The following is a 16,094-nucleotide window of genomic DNA, read 5'->3' as shown; positions in this document are numbered from 1 at the left end:
GGAAGGAAGGAAGGAAGGAGGAAACCATTTAGATTTTCAGAGCAAGCCCCAGCTAGGCTAAGGACACCTTTAACTTGGTTCACAAACTCCTTGGGTGGGAGAAAGACCGAATAACATGATGGTCTTTTCTTCCCACTCGCTTAAACCAAGACCAGTACTTTTGTGCTGCTTTATGTATCAGGCTTCTATGTCTGCTTCCATCTGAAGAATGACTATTTTTGGCTCTTCTTTAAAGTTTGCAAGCCAGCACTTTCAAATGATGCTTTTGCGATCCCATGGGCAAAGACATGTCTGTTTGTGGGGGAGTCTGTCCCCTGAGGACGGAAAAGACTGAGAGCTATTAAGGACCTTATTGCTGCAAAGACCCATCCTCTAGCCCATCGTTTGATACTAGGAGCAAGCTATGAGTCCTCTTGCTTGAATGGCGAGGTTAGCTGGGATCCGAGGAATGAAAGGATGTGTGCATTGGTTGATGTTGGAAGTGACAGGAAAATAAAACCACCTATTTGTTCTCATTGCGGCTTTTCAAGCTGGGAAGTGAGGATACACAAGGTAATGAGCTCTTCTTGTTTTATTGGGGAATTTCTTCCACCTCCAGAGGGACCTCCTGATTTCTTGGTATATTTGCAGGAGCCCTTTGAGGGCATCTAGCTGGCTGCAGAATGACTGCCCGTCTGAACCTGCTCCAACCACGCAAATTGGCCCTAATGGGGAAATCCTGCTTGGCAGTAGATGGTTCTTCTTTTCATCACCTCTTCTTTCTTCCGGCCGCTGCCCTTCACTTTCTCCAAGTCATAGAAAGTTGAAACACACATGTTGGCATCGCGCCACAAAGCCATTTGCTTGCTTTCCCCGTGTCCCATTCCTTCTCACAGTCTCTCCCTTCCTTGCTGAGAGCACACCTCATTCTCATGGAAAGAACCTTTCTCTGAGAAATGGACATGTCTTGCTAAATACGGGGATCCTGGGGCTGGAGCTGGCCCACACCAGCCTCACATATTGTCCCAGTTATCCATTGTGGTTAGGTTTTCAGGCTGGTCCACAAGGTGTTAAGTCTCAGCCATATAATGCCACACTGGCATGGACTCTCTCAAGGCAATATAGTGGCATAGACAAAGGGTTTGGCTTGAGAATTAGCTTGATTTGGGTTCTAAATCCAGGCTGTCTTCTAGATTTAAGCCACTTACTTACCCTAGGAGCTTCTTGTGGAAAGCGATTTTGCATGCTCCCATGTGAGGCTACCCTGGGTTCGGCCTCTGCAGAGTGCCGAGGCATGCTGGGAATTCTGGCTTCCTTGCTGTGCTCTTGGTCCCAGGCACTAAGCCTGAAGGTTCAGGCAATAGTTGGTGGACTCTTTGTGCTTTATGAAAAAGGGGTGGAGGGGCCGGGGAGATGGCTCAGTAGAATAAGCACTTGCCTGGCAAGCCCAAGTGTCTGAGTTCAATCCCCAGTTCCACCAAAAAAAAGAAATGAAATGAAATAAAATTTGGGGCCGGGGAAATGGCTCGGTAGAATAAGTGCTCGCCTGGCAAGCACAAGGGCCTGAGTTCAAAACCCTGGTTCCACCAAAAAAAGAAAAAAAGAAAAAAAAAAGAAAAAGGGGTGGGAAAATACCACAGTTTCTGTAGTTGAGTAAAACAGAGAAACCAACAACATGCTCGAATAAGAAGTAGCGTTTCTGTCTTTATTGTTGGTATCTGGTAAGAGGCAGAATTATTCACCTAGAGGAAGATGGGCTAGGTGGGCAAATGATGCGGTTACTGAGATTTCTGGACCCTTCTATAGGCTCAAGGATGGCTGTTACCAATCAATTTGGAGATGGAATCTCTTTAACCAGTCCTAGGGAAGTGTCCCATTGCCCTTTTTTCTATTTCTCAGGCCCATCTACCCAGCTAGACAAAGAATAACTGGGCCAAGGGAGGAGGGTGAGTGTTCCTGGGTAGAATCTGAGTATTTGACACCTGGGTTGAGTCTTTTTTTTTTTTTCCTTCAGTACTGAATACTGAGTGTTAAACTCAGGGCCCTTGCGTAGAGCTACATCTCAGCCCTTTGTATTTATCATTTTGCCACACGATCTCCTATGTTGCACAGGCAGGACACAACCTTGTGATCTTCCTACCTCAGTCTCACAAGTGCTAGGTTTAGGGACATGTGCCACCATCTGGTGGGTGGGATCATTTTTAATACTTATCCTCCCTGTATATGAGACTATTCTTAACAATAGCTATTTTGGTGGGTTTTTTTTGTTGTTGTTGTTTTTGTTTTTTTTGAGGCAGGATCTCACTGTGTAGTTTAGGCTGGCCTTGAACTTGCAGCAATCCTCCAGCCTCAGCCTCCCGAGTACTGGGATTACCAGTGTACTATTAATAGTAATTTCACAGTGATTAATAATATCATTAGTTTTCTGACTTGTGATTAATTTAAAACCAAACCATAGGCAGTTCAAAATGAAGAATAAATTTCAATGTTAGGGCTGGTGAGATGGCTCAGTGGTCTAAAGCACCTACTTAGAACAAGCTTAGCAAAGCACAGGGACCACGGTTCAATCCCCCAGCACCACATGCCAGCCAGCCCTGCCCCCTGGTGGGCTGAGCTGGCCACACACAGGCACACACACACACACACACACACACACACACACACAAATAAATTTTTAAAAAATTTCAATGTTAAAGGTATTATTCAAATTCAGTAAAATCTGTCATGTACGATCCAGTATTTGAACTTACCAAAAATATCACCTTTCATAGTTCCTGGTCTGTTTTACTACTTTCAATTTTAAATGCAAATAACAATTCCAAGATGGGGCTGGAGGGTAGGTCAGTAGTAGGTTGGTTGCCTATCATATACAAGGCTCTGGGTTCAATTCCCACCTGCACTAAAAAAAAAAAAAGGAAAAATTTGCAGCTGATCACAGAGAACAGCCAGACTGAAATAATATATGTGCTCTGTCTATAAAATCATTCTGCTTTCACTGTTTATTTGATTCTATTGTTTAAAACTAGAGGTATGTAGTACCGTAGGGGCACGGATCCAAAGTGCACCATACTTGAATGATCTGAGCCACTGAGCTTACTCTTGAAACATGCATGTAGTTAGTGTGTGTATAAGACTCCATAACTGCCACGTGGAATACAATTTATATTAAAGAATAGTTCCCCTAGGGATGAACAGCCTGATTGATTATTTTAAGTAGGCATCAAACACCTTGGTAGGGGAACAATACCTCCTAAACCCACCCCTTCCAGGAAAGTCCTTGTCCATCCCCCGGGGGCTACCTGACTTGCTTTCCCATTTGATAGCCATTTAATTGTTATTATCTAAGTGACTATACTTGTTGTAATCTTATTGGTTGATTGTAGTTTTGTCCCGCCTCACACGTACCTTATAATTTCCCATTGGTTCAATATTACCTAAGTAACAATACTTGTAATCTTATTGGTTGATCACAGTTTTGTCCCACGCCACACTCACTTTGTAATTTCCCATTGGATTAATGCTTTGAGGGACTATAATTGTAATCTTATTAGTTGACTATAGTTTCATCCCACCTTGAACCTGCCTCACCTGTTGGCTTGAGAAGTGGGGTCAGCTGGCAACCCACTTTCCAGGCTCCCTTCTGTCTCTTAAGCAGAAGCTATCTTCCTCTCAATAAAAAAAGGAAGAATAGTTAACAAAAATATCCTAATATACAGCTTTCGTATGTTACTAAAATTTAATGGCCATGGAGTAATTGAGACCAACAAAAGCTTTTGGAAGATTTTACTATCGACACTTTTGAGTTGGTAGAGCAAGATGCTGCTGAAAAGCAGCCTGAGTTTTAGTCAGTTTCATCATCATTTCTATCATGGTCTTCTTGCTGCTTACTGACATGGTTGGTGGTCTGTTCTCACTGACTGCCAACACACACCACCAGCAGGGGCAGACACTATTTGGCTTCCTCCCTAAGAGCCATTCTGGCTTCCTCTTCCAACAGAAATGAGGGTTTTTGTTATTAAACATTGATGTAGCTTGGCAGGGTGGCACATGCCTGCAATCCCAGCACTAGAGGAGGCTGAGGCAGGAGAATCCATGCTTGAGCACAACCTGGGCAACTTAGTTATTTAGGGAACGCTGTGTTAAATTTTTTTTTTTTTTTTTCAGAACCAGGGATTGAACTCAGGCCTTTCCGCTTGCTAGGCAAGCGCTTAGTCTACTGAGCTACCTCTCTGGCCCCTTTTTTCTTTTTCTTTTCTTTTTTTTTTTTTTCAGAACCAGGGATTTGTGTTAAAATTTTTTTAAAGAATAGATGAATGCAAAGGCTTGAGTCCAATCCCTGGTACAACAAAACAAAACATCAACATGCTCTGGAAAATCTAGCTTTTCTTCTCCCTTCAGGGAGTCAAACATATTTTTAGCCAATGATGGCATGTGATTGGGTTTTAGCCAATAAAACTGAGGATAAAACTGTTAGGGTTGGGAGGGAGAGCTCCTGGAAGAGAGTTTCCTCTAGGCTAAATGTAAATTGAGCTGAGTATGGTGGTGTATCCCTGTAGTCTCAGCTACTTGGGAAGCTGAGGCAGGAAGATTGCAGGTTCAAGGCAAGCCTGGGAGATCTAGGAAGACTGTCTCAAAATGAAAAGAAGAAATAGTGTAGCTACAGCATTAGTAGCAACTGCATGGGGGTTGGGCTCCCAGAAAAAAGAAAGGAGGAAGAAAGAAAAGAAAAGGATCCAAAATGAGCTAGAGAAGCAAGCAGCCGCCTTTCCCTCAGCATAACCCCCTGTGCACTCACCCTTCCCAGATTTGGTCACAGTTCAATGAAGAAGCTGATCTCAACCCTTAAAACCCATTCTTCCATCATGGCAGACAAGCTGGAAGCAGAAGTCCATATGCAAAGGCCAGGCCAACACCAGGGGGAACACCCTGGTCCTGGAACATTGGCCATGTGAGATGAGGGCGTCTGCCTCTCTAGGCCATTCTCATTTGGTGCTCCTACTGCTTGAAGGCAAAAGCAACTTGAAGTTATGGTGATGGTGGCTATGTGCATAGATGGGAAGAAGATGGTCCTCAGAAAGTAATTTATCTCCAAACAGAAAAAAAAAAAAAAAACAGGGAAAGGAAGAGCACAGTAGGACTCTGCCCCCACCCCCATGTAGTGGGGGAAAGCAAGCAAGCAAGCAGGAGTGTTGGGCCGGACAACCACTGGGTGGCTTCCTTCAGATGCTATCACTGACCTGAATGTCTTGGCAACCCAACTGGAGTCAGAGTTCTGTGAGGTTGCTAGGTGCGTGGAGCATGGTAGGGTCTACGTGCACCTTTGTAAGAAAATAATCTGTAACTCCCAGAGTGACTAGAGACCAGAATCTGTCAGCCACTGTACCCATCATGCCACTCTCCCCAACCAAAGAGGCGGTGGTAGTGAGTAAAATGGTCCCAGTGGACAGAAAGGACCCAGTGGACAGGAAGGCAGTGGCCTCAGGCCAGGCACTGATTCAGCCTTTGCCCAGCTTCTCTAGAAGACAGAACCCTGAAGCCAGCATTAAAAAGCTCACACATCCTTGGGATAGTGCAAGCCCAGGGAATCCAGTGAGACTAGGAGAGGTGCTAAGTGGTGCCACGCAGGGTGCCACTCTGCTGGCCACGACTTCATAACCAGCCTCACAGAGACTGAGCAGGCTGCCTAGTCTGCTCTAGAAGGTTTGAAAAGAAAGCCCACCAGGCAGCAGCTCACAAAAGTCCGGGCCTTCCTCTCCCCTCCTACACTTCTGGAAGCCAGATCTGATGCAGGGAAAGTGCAGGTGAGACTCTCCTGTGGGGGCATGCACAAAGCGAAAATAAGGGGCAGTCCAGGGCCCTGATAAGACGCCCACCATTTGTGGATGGCGTGTCTGGCCCCAAACAGTTGCAGTTACCTTCAGCAGGCAGGAACAATCCACCCCCCTCACCCTGCATTTGTTCCTTGCCTTGTGGGGCTCCCACACCCTCCCAGAGGCCTTTGACCCTGTCTCCTCCTTCCTTCAATCCCCTTTACATCCCCCTTCCAGTTTGCTTTCCAGGCAGGTCCCCTGGGCTGAGTGTAAACCTCCATCTGTGCCTGCAGTGAGAGTAAAGAGGAATTATTGTGGCTCCCTGCTCTGCTGGCTGGCAGAATCACCCCCAAAGCCGAGTTTATCATGCCACGGAGCTGGGTGCCACGTTTAATGTGCTATCTGCTTTGACCCCAGGTGTCTGTCTGCATCACTGCTGTCCCACGGCGGCCTGCAGTCTGTGGCTCGGCTGAGGGTCATTGCTCACAAGTGTATTACCAGTGTTTATCCATATTAAATCTTGCACTGGTGACTGCCTTTTGCCCATTTGTCTAAATTCTCTGTGGTTCTCCTACAGTTTTCCTTCCTGCCTTGTCTTGCCCTTCTCAGAAACACAGGCATTCTCTTGTAGCTTTGTGTTCTCAATTGCTTATGAAGAATAAAGATGTCATGGACGGTCCTGCTACAAGCGTGAGCTTTCATCTGGATTTGGTACTGACCCATTTATATTGACACCTCTCAGAGCAGTGGAGAGCTTACCAGTGGGACTGGTTTAATTACATCATACATCTGTGAAGGTAGTGGCCAGCCAGGATGATTTTTATGTAAAGGAATAGTTCAAAGGGATGATTGTAATCGTGCTTTGTATGGGTGCCGCACTTGACACTTTAGAAAACATCTCCATTTGATTTTTCTCCTAAAGCCTGGAAAGTACCCGTTTATTTTTCCACTCTACAAGACATTTGATTAGAGCAAAAATAAGATGCACTTTAGTTTGAAAAATAAGTTCACCTGAACTGAGCCACTAGGAAATAAAAACATATTCAAATGTCTTCAGTTTTTAATTTTATATCATTAATGCTAGAAAGACAATCTCAGTCCACAAGTTCCTTTATTTCCACATTTAAGTGTTTGGGATGTCATTGAATTTATTTTCTAAAAATTTATGTATCTTGTGGTTTCTCTAAGACAGTTATTCTTGAGGATGGAAACAAAGATGGAGATGTGACCCATCATCTGTGAGTTTACAAAGCAAATTGCTCATCCTTTCTGTCGCTATTGTTAACCACGAGAATTGTGGCAGTCAAAAGTATCACAAGCCACAGAGAAGTTTTTCTCTCTCTAAGTGTCTAGGAACGAACTGCTTGTGCACTACTATTTCAAGCCAACTATGTTTTATGCTTACATGGGTGCGAAAATCATGAGAAGTCGGACGATAAATTAATATGTGACACAGACAAAAAGAAGGTCAAGTTTCTTTGTTAGAAGAAAAGAAACCACTGTCCACTGTAATGGAAAATATTTAATTAGACAGATCATTCATTCAGTCAATAGCGAGTCGTTCAATCTCTCTTAGCTACCAAACACTGCGACCACCCGCACAGCTGTCTTCCTTGCGCTTCCTCCTCTTCCCCATCTTCCTTCTCTCTGTGCCCCTCCTACTTCTCTTTCTCTCCCCTAGAAACCTGGCAGGGGACAAAGCTATTACAGTCATGACATCCTCCCACTCTCGCGGTGACTTTTGTTTCTAGGGAGAGACACATGTCAGTTTCCTGGTCCTCCAACCTGCCAGCTCGCTGCAGTTACCACTGCACTCAGGGCTGCAGGATGAGAGCGTGGTGGTGGTGAGCAGGGGGCTGGAACCTCCTCCTGTGTTCAGCTGTGGGGGGGAGCCCGGACTCTGGAGGTGTGGGGGAAAGGACTGGAGTTTTGAAATGCCTGGAAGTTATTCCAAGAGCCCTGGTAGGGACCTCAGATAATGCAACGGATGGTGGTGGTGGTGGGAGGGAGCCCAACCATTTAACCACTCAAGAGTCCCCTTCATATTTTACTTGGTGTCATGGTGGCAGTGCTAGTAGGATGTGAGTCTTCTTGCCCCAGTAATGGCCCATGACAGCTTCAGGAAAAGCCATCATGTCCCCCAGCATTTATCTGTCAGCAGGAGACTATTATGGAGTACAAACTCACATTGTATTAGCGTTATCAGTTAATTATGATCCTCGGATGAGTGCCAGCCAATGGGCTGAGAGTGTGCTGGCCAACACTTGGGGATATAACCCTGCACCCCAAATTGAAGCATGTGAGGAGACAGCAGGTCCACAAAGGTGTCTGGCCAGGGACATTCCTCCAGCCAGGAGCCCATGGAGCACTGTCCCCAGAGATGCTCAGGTTAGGCTCCCTGTTCCAGCCTGAACCACCTTAGTCAGCCATCGTGGACTGTCAATGGATGCCCCGCCTGGACTCGCCTTCTGCAGCCCTCACTGCGGGGTGGAGCAGAAGCAAGCACTGCTGGAGATTCAGGCAGTTCCACAGAGGCACCCTGCCCTTCCCGGGCTGTTGGTAAGAAGTGGTAGTACATGTGGGGTGGTTCCCAAGGCACTGTTCCCACCTGGAAACTTGGCTTCACGGAATGTGGGTGTAGGTGGGGTCAGGCATGGTGTAATCACACACCTAGCATTCCTGCACCTGCTGGGCTCCAGGAGCAGAGGCCAGGCTTTCCATAAAGGCTGGACGGGTCTTCTCATGAATGGATTAAGTCAGAAGGTCCACTGTTCTAATGGACTAACATGGCTCCACTGCCTCCTGCTGAGCTCCCTGGCTTGAAGAAAAATCCTCCACTAAGGAGAGATTCCAAGCACTGCTTGCTTCTGTCTTATTTGTGCAAAAATGCCTTGTGTCAGGGAAGCTGATTTAAGGGAGGGAAGATACCACCCAAACCAGGCCCGATGAAGGGTAGGGATTTTCACCAGATCTTTGGCAAGGGATGCTGTGCTGAGGTCAGGTTCTCATATCATGAGAAGACCACGCCACCCAGAGGAGCAGGCAGTAAGACAGCCACGCTGAGGCCTGAGGCAGGCGGGGAAGGGAAATCAGGGGTGGGCGGTCAATGTGGATCTGTGTCTGCACAGATCTAGGATCTACTCCATACTCTTTGCCACTATGGCAGTACAGGCTTGGGGAACAGAGTGGGCTGTGCTGGTGTGATTCTGCTTCCTAAGGACCTGCCACGGAGCAGGACAAGAAGTCAGGAAATTCATTGCCACCAGACAGGGCTTCCTTTTGTCCTCCTAGGAAACTATCTGGGGACACAGAAAGCTGTATCTTCACTGTCTATGAGGTGAAGTGTCTATGGAAGGAGATGCTCTCGGGATTGTTTTGGGGGCTTTATAGTCCTTAGCAAAGAGCTTGTACTCAGGAAAGAAGGAGTGAGGGAAGGGGAAGGGACCTGCCAACAAAGATTTCGTAGAGCAAGTAGAGACTCAGAGGCCACCAATGGCATATTTTGCCAGTTATTCACTGCGTGACCTCGGGCAGGTCATTTCACCACACAAGAGACATGCAGAGTTCTTTCCCTGTCAAACTCAACTTTTTGAGAGCTCTAAATTCAGACATCATTCAACTTACAATAGGGTTACACTCTGTAAACCCATCGTAGCTGAAACGATCCAGCTGAAAACACCCCAAATGAACACGCCTAGCCTACCAGACGTCACAGCAGCACTACACTGTGGACGATGGTTTGCCCTACAACCTCGCAACCAACCGGGAGCTGCAGCCCGCTGCTGCCACCCAGCACCTCAAGGGAACCCTGGGCTGCGTGCCTCCAAGGCAGGGAGAAGAGCAAAATGCAACATTTGAAGTAGGGCTTGTTCGGAATCTGAATGGCTTTTGCATGATAGTAAAGTTGAAAAAATCATGCCAAACTGTACAAGTGGAAGACTCTAATTTTTTTTTAAATGTATTTAGTACAGGGTCTACAGGGTCTCACTATACAGATGGGACCTGTAGTGATCCTCCTGCTCTCAGCCTCCCAAGCTCTGGGATTACAGGCGCATGCCACCATGCCCAGTCTCAGCTGCTGTCTCAGTATGCCCATGGGGCGGGGAAGGCAGGACTGAACCCCCAGCCCCCACATCTACCTAAGCAGGTGCTTTAATCTGCTGAGCTATCTGGCTGGACTGACTCTGTAATTCTTGGAGGTGAGCCATTCCTAGTTGTAAAGTTTCGTGAGATTAATAAATATCTATTTAAGTGAGTTTGTCACAAAAACAAAGTAAGCTGCTGCCACCCTCTATCCTGTGCAATCACTGTGTCTAATGCTTTCTGTCCTATTCCCTTTGGGCTGCCTTGCCCACTTAGGGTGTCACTAGTGGGGCTAGGGTAGTGAAGGGTGGCTCAGAACTTTCGCTGGAGGGTAGCGTTTATGATGGGAAATCATGACTGGCTGAATACATTCCAAGCTTGAAGGAAGCCAAGAACTTTGCTTGCCCCACTGTGCCACCTGAAACACCTTTGTTTTCTGGAGAAGAGATGACCTTCACAAGGTCACTCAAAGTCAGGACCAGATCCCAGAGTCCTCAGTACATTTCCACACCGAGGCCTCTGCAGCAAGAGGCGCGGCACCTGACCCTGGCTATGGGGAGGAGCCTGCCCTCCATGGTGAGCTGAGGCTGGGATGAGGAAAGCAAGTCTCATATGCAGTGTGACTTGGCCAGGTTTGCCTGGTATCATAGGAGACGCCTGGGCCTGCCGAGCTGGGTCAGGCCACCGTGGTATCCTGGCCTGCTTGCCCAACTCTCTCCTCTAAAGTGAGAAGACTCACTTTTGCTGGTAGGGCCAGGAGAAAGCACAAGGACCAGGGCTATGAGGAGGAGGCTGGGCAGGCACAGGACTGAGGAGGGATCCCAGGGGCCTCAAGAACCTCCTTACGGCTCTGGAGAATAATCCGCTAGTGCCTGGAAGTGAGGCCCTCAGCTCTCGTCCCGGGACCTTGGAGGCACTGGGTAATTGTGAATGGTGTTACTGGGCGACTTGACACCCACCATTCAGGGTTTTGGGGTGGTCTTTCTTTTCATACACTGCAGGGACCTCTATTTCTACCGAGTGTGCGATGCCTTCTGGCTCCTACACATCACAAAGAGCCCGCTGACTCTGTAAACCTGCCTGGGCCTAAGCCATACCTGGGCCAGTCCCTCACCTGATTCCTCATTCTGTACTGCTGCAGTCTCCAGTGCACTCAGCAGCATCTACCCAGCATTCAGGAAGGACCAGGTCCTGTAGACCACTGGGAACTCTGCTGGGAAACAGCACAGAAACAGCCCCTCCTCTTACGGGGCTTACTGCCCAGTGAGGTAAAGGTGGAAGGCAAAGGGTATGCAATCCGTATACAATCAGCTTGACTACTTGGAGTAGAAGGAGTGGCAGGAGGCTCTGGTGGTACCTTGAAGGTGGGGACTTTGGTGGCAGGTGCAAAGATGGGTTTAAAGGGATGCAGCAAGGGCTGTGGTGGGGTGCAGAGGGACCCACAGACACCTGTTATGTGAGGCCTTCCTTGTAGGTCAAGTCTGGGGCCTCGTTTCCAACTGCAACAAGGGGCTAGTTCATGTGCATGCTAGAAAGCCGGGCTTGGCTGCTGTGTGCTTGAAGAATGTACCTATGGGGGGCAAAAAGGATGCAGAGAAACCAGTTACTGAGGTCCTGGCAAGAGACAGGGGTCCTATAGAAGCCAGGCTCATGCAAAACATCTATGCACCCTTCTTTCTGTCTCTCACAAAGTACCTGCATTATTAATTTTTTTTTCTGAGACTGCTGGGGGTCTGCCGGCAGAGCAGGCATCTTCATCCATCTCTCCCAGACATACTTTCCTAAGCCAAAGAAGCTATGCGTTCCTCCACTTCAACACATATGAAAAATCTCCGCTCCTCCCCCAGCCCCCACAGCGACATTTATGGGAGTCAGGAATCATCTGCGACGCTGCTGCCCACTCCCCTAGTCCCTCCCCCAAGAGGCTGCCCCTCATGGAGTTCCCTGCCACCTCCCTCCCTGCTTTATTCCTGAAACGCATGACACTGTCTGCAGTTACATTCCATTTAGACATTATTTTGATAAAATTATGTCCTCCCCCCTACTGCTCATTGTCTGTAGACTATAAGAGAATAAGGTGGTGGGCTCTCCTGAGGGCTTTTCCCCCTTTTAAATAATTCTATAACTACTCCCCTCCCCACACTCATTTGAATCATCAAATTGATTATTATCCCTTTGGCGGGTGCATCTCAAAAGATGAAAAGCCCCACAGAAAGATTGGGGCTTGACTTATAGCTCATTTTGGTACAGTGGCAGCCCATAATACTCCGGCTCATGGAGCAGCGATGTGATGCAGGTGTTTGTAGCCCAGGATTCAGGTGTGTATTTGAAAATGTCTGCTTGTGCCCGTTGGGAGTTTTAACCAGGGTACATTTTCCTAAGCAGACAGGGATTTATGTGTGGTGCCTGCGTCCTGGGTCCTTGCTCAGAGTTGCCACGGAGTGAATCGTGCCTCACTTCGGACATCCGGACAGCGTTTTATGGATGTGCGCCCCGCATGGAGCCTTCTGCCAGCGCTGGTTCTGAAGGGACTGGCGCAGGTGAGGGAAGCCGGGCGGGAAAGCTTTTCCTCTTTCACTCTTCGGTTGGGCCTCACCTACATCTGCCCCCTGCACGTCTGGGCTCCGAACACAAGGTTGGAGGCTGTGAATGTCAAAGGCACCGGTCGCTTCTCAAGGGTACGGGGATTGGAAATGTGACTCACTTTTAATCGGGAAAACAAACCCATTCCAAAAGGCTGAGACGTGAGTCTGCCGGTCGGGTGCAGAACCGGGGGAGGGGGGGGGAACAGAACAGCAATAACTCGCCCCCCAGCCGAGCCCCATCAGGCAGCTGGACCTTTTCTGTCCCCTTTATCCGCTGAAGCCCAAGCCTTAGGGCTCTACAATCCAGCCCTCCTGCTCCTCGGGAGGTGGGGACCTCGCGCGCCTTGCTCCATTGAAGTCTCCGCGGCTGGCCCCCTCCCCCTCCCCGGCCCGATTCCGTCACTGTAAGTCCAGCCCCCGAGAGATAGCCAATGGGAGCCCAACCACACATCAGTCTCTCAGCCTTAAAGCTACAGTAGGGTTAGTGGGCTCCACGTCTCGGGTGCCCCAGCCTGCTCCGCGGCGCCGCATCCCCTCTGCCCGGCTCTCCGCTCCGAGCGCGCGGATGAGTGGGAGCGCGGGGCGGTGCGCACGGCTCCCGGCCTCCCTCCCTCCCTCTCTCGCCGTGCTGTGCTCGCGGTGCCCCTGCCGGACTCGCACTCGCCAGTGCCCTTCACTGTCTGCCGCGTGATTGGCCCGCCGCCTTTCTCCGCCAACTGGGAATGCTAAACCGGGACTGATGGACGTATCGGAACTCTGCATCCCGGACCCCCTCGGCTACCACAACCAGTAGGTGCCTCGCTTTGCGGTCTATCCCTCTGTCCTTCTGCCGCTTGGCTGTCTCTGTCCTGGGTGTCGCAGTTCCTCTTCCACACGTTCTTGAAGTGGCAGGGGCCTCCGAAGCACTCAGGCGACGCAGGAGGGGAAAAGCCTCACATGTCCTGGGTTTTTCTCTCGGGCTCACAGCCGTCTCTAACTTTTCCCGCACCCCTTTATAAGCCCTCACTTTCAGGCAAGTGTAGCGTTTTCTCATCCGCTGGCTGCGCTCTTCGGGGACGAAACACTGGTTCCCGTGCAGGAGAGGCGGAAGCCCGGAACAGGTGCAGGATCACAGTCTAGGGAGGGTCCGTCCCGTCAGCGAAAGCGTCACTGCGCGCTTCGCCTGTGTGTACGTGCCAGAGTGCAAGAATAATTTTGGCGAAGGGGGAAAAAATTTAAAGCTCCGCGACTGATTGGAACTGGACGGCCCGGCACGCTTGCCGGGAGGTCCCCGAGGGGCGCCCCGAGGGTGCGCACGCGGCTGCGGTGCCCAGGAGCCAGGGTGCGGGTGAGCGGCCTGGGGCACGCAGCGCTGTGCTCGCCCTGCGCAGGAGCCGCGGCACCGCCAGGACTTAGGTAGCCGGCTCACGCTGCCGCGGCGGAGCCGAAGTTAGTATGGAGTTTGGGGAGAGGCTGCAACCTCAAAGCAGCCAGACGCGACTTGGGCTGGGGAAGCCTGGGGCTCGTTGCCCAGAATCTGTGGTTGTCCCAGAATCGAGGGCCACGGCTCCGCCATCCGCCGGGCGGCTTCCTGGACCCGGGCGCACGCTGAGCGCGCCGAGCGGGAAAGTGGAGAACCGATTCTCCGAGAGGCAGGTGCTGCCCCACGCATCCTGCCCGGGCCCTCCTGGGCTCCACCCTGGCCACTGTGCTGTCCCGCCCTGCAGTCTGTCCCGGCACTGACCCCCCTGCCCAAGTACCTGCCCGGGTTTCCGGAGCGCCCCCACCCCGCGGCGCTCAGGGACAAGTGACCTGGGGCCTGGGTGCGCTCTTACAGAACGGTCCCTCGGATGGCTTAAAAATAGGTACTTTGCATTGTCGCGGGCAGCTTTCCTGCTTAACTTTGTGTACCTGTTCCTTTTCTTTCCCCTTAAAGCAAACTAAACTGTCAAAGTCGGTGTTTCCCTGATTTCATCACTTTCTCAAATTTGTACAACTACATCCACCTATGTAGCGCCATTGATGGCATCTTTGAAGTAAAGACCATGTGGGGTTCTGGACGTGTCTAACCCCCTGCCTCGCAACCCTGACTGCCTCCATCAGCGGTGGCCTCGCGCGTGGGAGAGGAGAAAACTAAATAGCGGTAGCTTGTGTTGATGACTGGACTGCCTCCACCCACAGAGCTTTCTGGTTCTAGCTTTAGAAGCTCCCCAGGCACAAGGTCCTTTAGTGTCCACGACAACTTAGGCACTTTGTCATGTTAGAAAAAGGCACTGTGGTAGGACATGAGGGGAATCCCTAATTATAATGGGTTCGGATTTCTTTCAGCTGGAAAAGTGGCTTTTCTTTCTTTTTCAAGGTTATACTAGTCCCAGCTGTCTGGGCTAGGGTGGGGTCACACTTTGCAGTGGTTTTTTTGAGGGAGTGGAAGATAGAAGGGGAACCTAGAGATGGGGAGGGGCTGGATGCTGTGGAGAGTGATGCTTGTGGGACATCTCACATGAAATTACCAACTCTGACAAATATTGGCTATTTAAATTATTTAGGCTCCTCTTCAGAGGTGACTTCTTTAGTTGAGCTTAAAATATCTGTTTGTCTCTGGCTCAAGTCACAGGCAATCTGTGAAACACGGAGGGTAGGGAGGACATTCTTGTGATCATGTTGACCAGGAAAGGCAACATGGTGAGAGATGGAAGGTTTAGCAGCTGGGTACTTCTGGGCTTGACAGGAACCCTGACTTTAGTTAGAGGAGGAATGTGGGCAGAGAAGGAATGTCAGGGGGCAGCAAAGGGGATATGGGAGAGGGGTCCTGAGTGCTGATGCTCAGGTTGAAGTGGAAATCATTTCTAAACTGATAGTGGTTCTGATTTCTCACCTTTCCTGCCAGCACCATCAGCTTCTCCCTCCATGGGGCTCAGGAAAAGCCCAAAATACAGCTGCTGTTTCCAGTGGGGAATGAGGTGTCCCTATAGCTTTCTCTCCAAGCTTTGCGACTTGCCCCACAAACAGACACACACCTCCCCACCAAGGTTTATGTTTTCCGTGGTGCAGGAGCCATCACGCCAAGGTCAGGCTCTTGGAGGGCAGAGGCTGGTGTCTGTGGCCCGCATTTTTCTGTTTTCCACCCATGACAGGCTTGGTGACATTAGAGCCATCAGTAACAAAGTAGTAAAAGGGGCTGTGTTTTGGTTTGTGGGCAAGATGAAAGCATTTATTACGGTGCCCCTCGTAGCCAGGAGGGGGTTCTTGTGCTCGGCACAGTTTCTGCCCAGGCAGGTCAGTTGATGTTCGCAGACTTGGAAAGACTGGAGCACAGGCACCAGTGGGAAGGAAGAACCTTGAAGCCCTTCTCTTGCTTCTGCAACCGGCTATTTTATAAGCTCAGTGTCATTCTTGCTGTCCCAGGTGAGAAGTGACACACTCTGAGAGCATTCTTGTGCCTTCCCACCTTTCTCATCTTCATTTTCATTTTACTGTAGCCAAACCTGTAGGTGACTCCTTTACCCTTCCTGATCAATATTTTATGCACATAATCAGAGCGCGGGAGTGAGTGTGCTTGCCTCCCTGTGCGTGTGTACACGTGTCCACGATGGGACCTGCTGGGGACCCAGGCACAAAACCCAAGCAGGGCTATGGCAGGGTACCATCGTCCGATGCC

At 49.7% G+C, this 16,094-nt stretch overlaps 1 protein-coding gene across 2 annotated transcripts in view; it reads left to right on the top strand.

The window, feature by feature from the left end:
- Positions 1–16,094, top strand: part of Esrrb (estrogen related receptor beta) — a 199,489-nt gene that overhangs the window by 52,456 nt on the left and 130,939 nt on the right. Inside the window, exon 1 of one of the 2 annotated variants that reach the window (XM_004624733.2) lies at positions 12,933–13,246. The exons of the other annotated variant lie outside the window; for it this stretch is intronic. Coding sequence (XP_004624790.2) covers positions 13,197–13,246 — 50 coding nt within the window. The 5' untranslated portion in view covers positions 12,933–13,196. Of the gene's footprint in view, positions 1–12,932; positions 13,247–16,094 lie in introns of those variants that run through there. 2 annotated transcript variants of the gene reach the window in all.

Source organism: Octodon degus, unplaced genomic scaffold, assembly GCF_000260255.1.
Source record: "Octodon degus isolate 3935 unplaced genomic scaffold, OctDeg1.0 scaffold00007, whole genome shotgun sequence".
Lineage (NCBI taxonomy): Eukaryota > Metazoa > Chordata > Mammalia > Rodentia > Octodontidae > Octodon > Octodon degus.
This window is presented reverse-complemented; position numbering and strand designations above follow the sequence as displayed.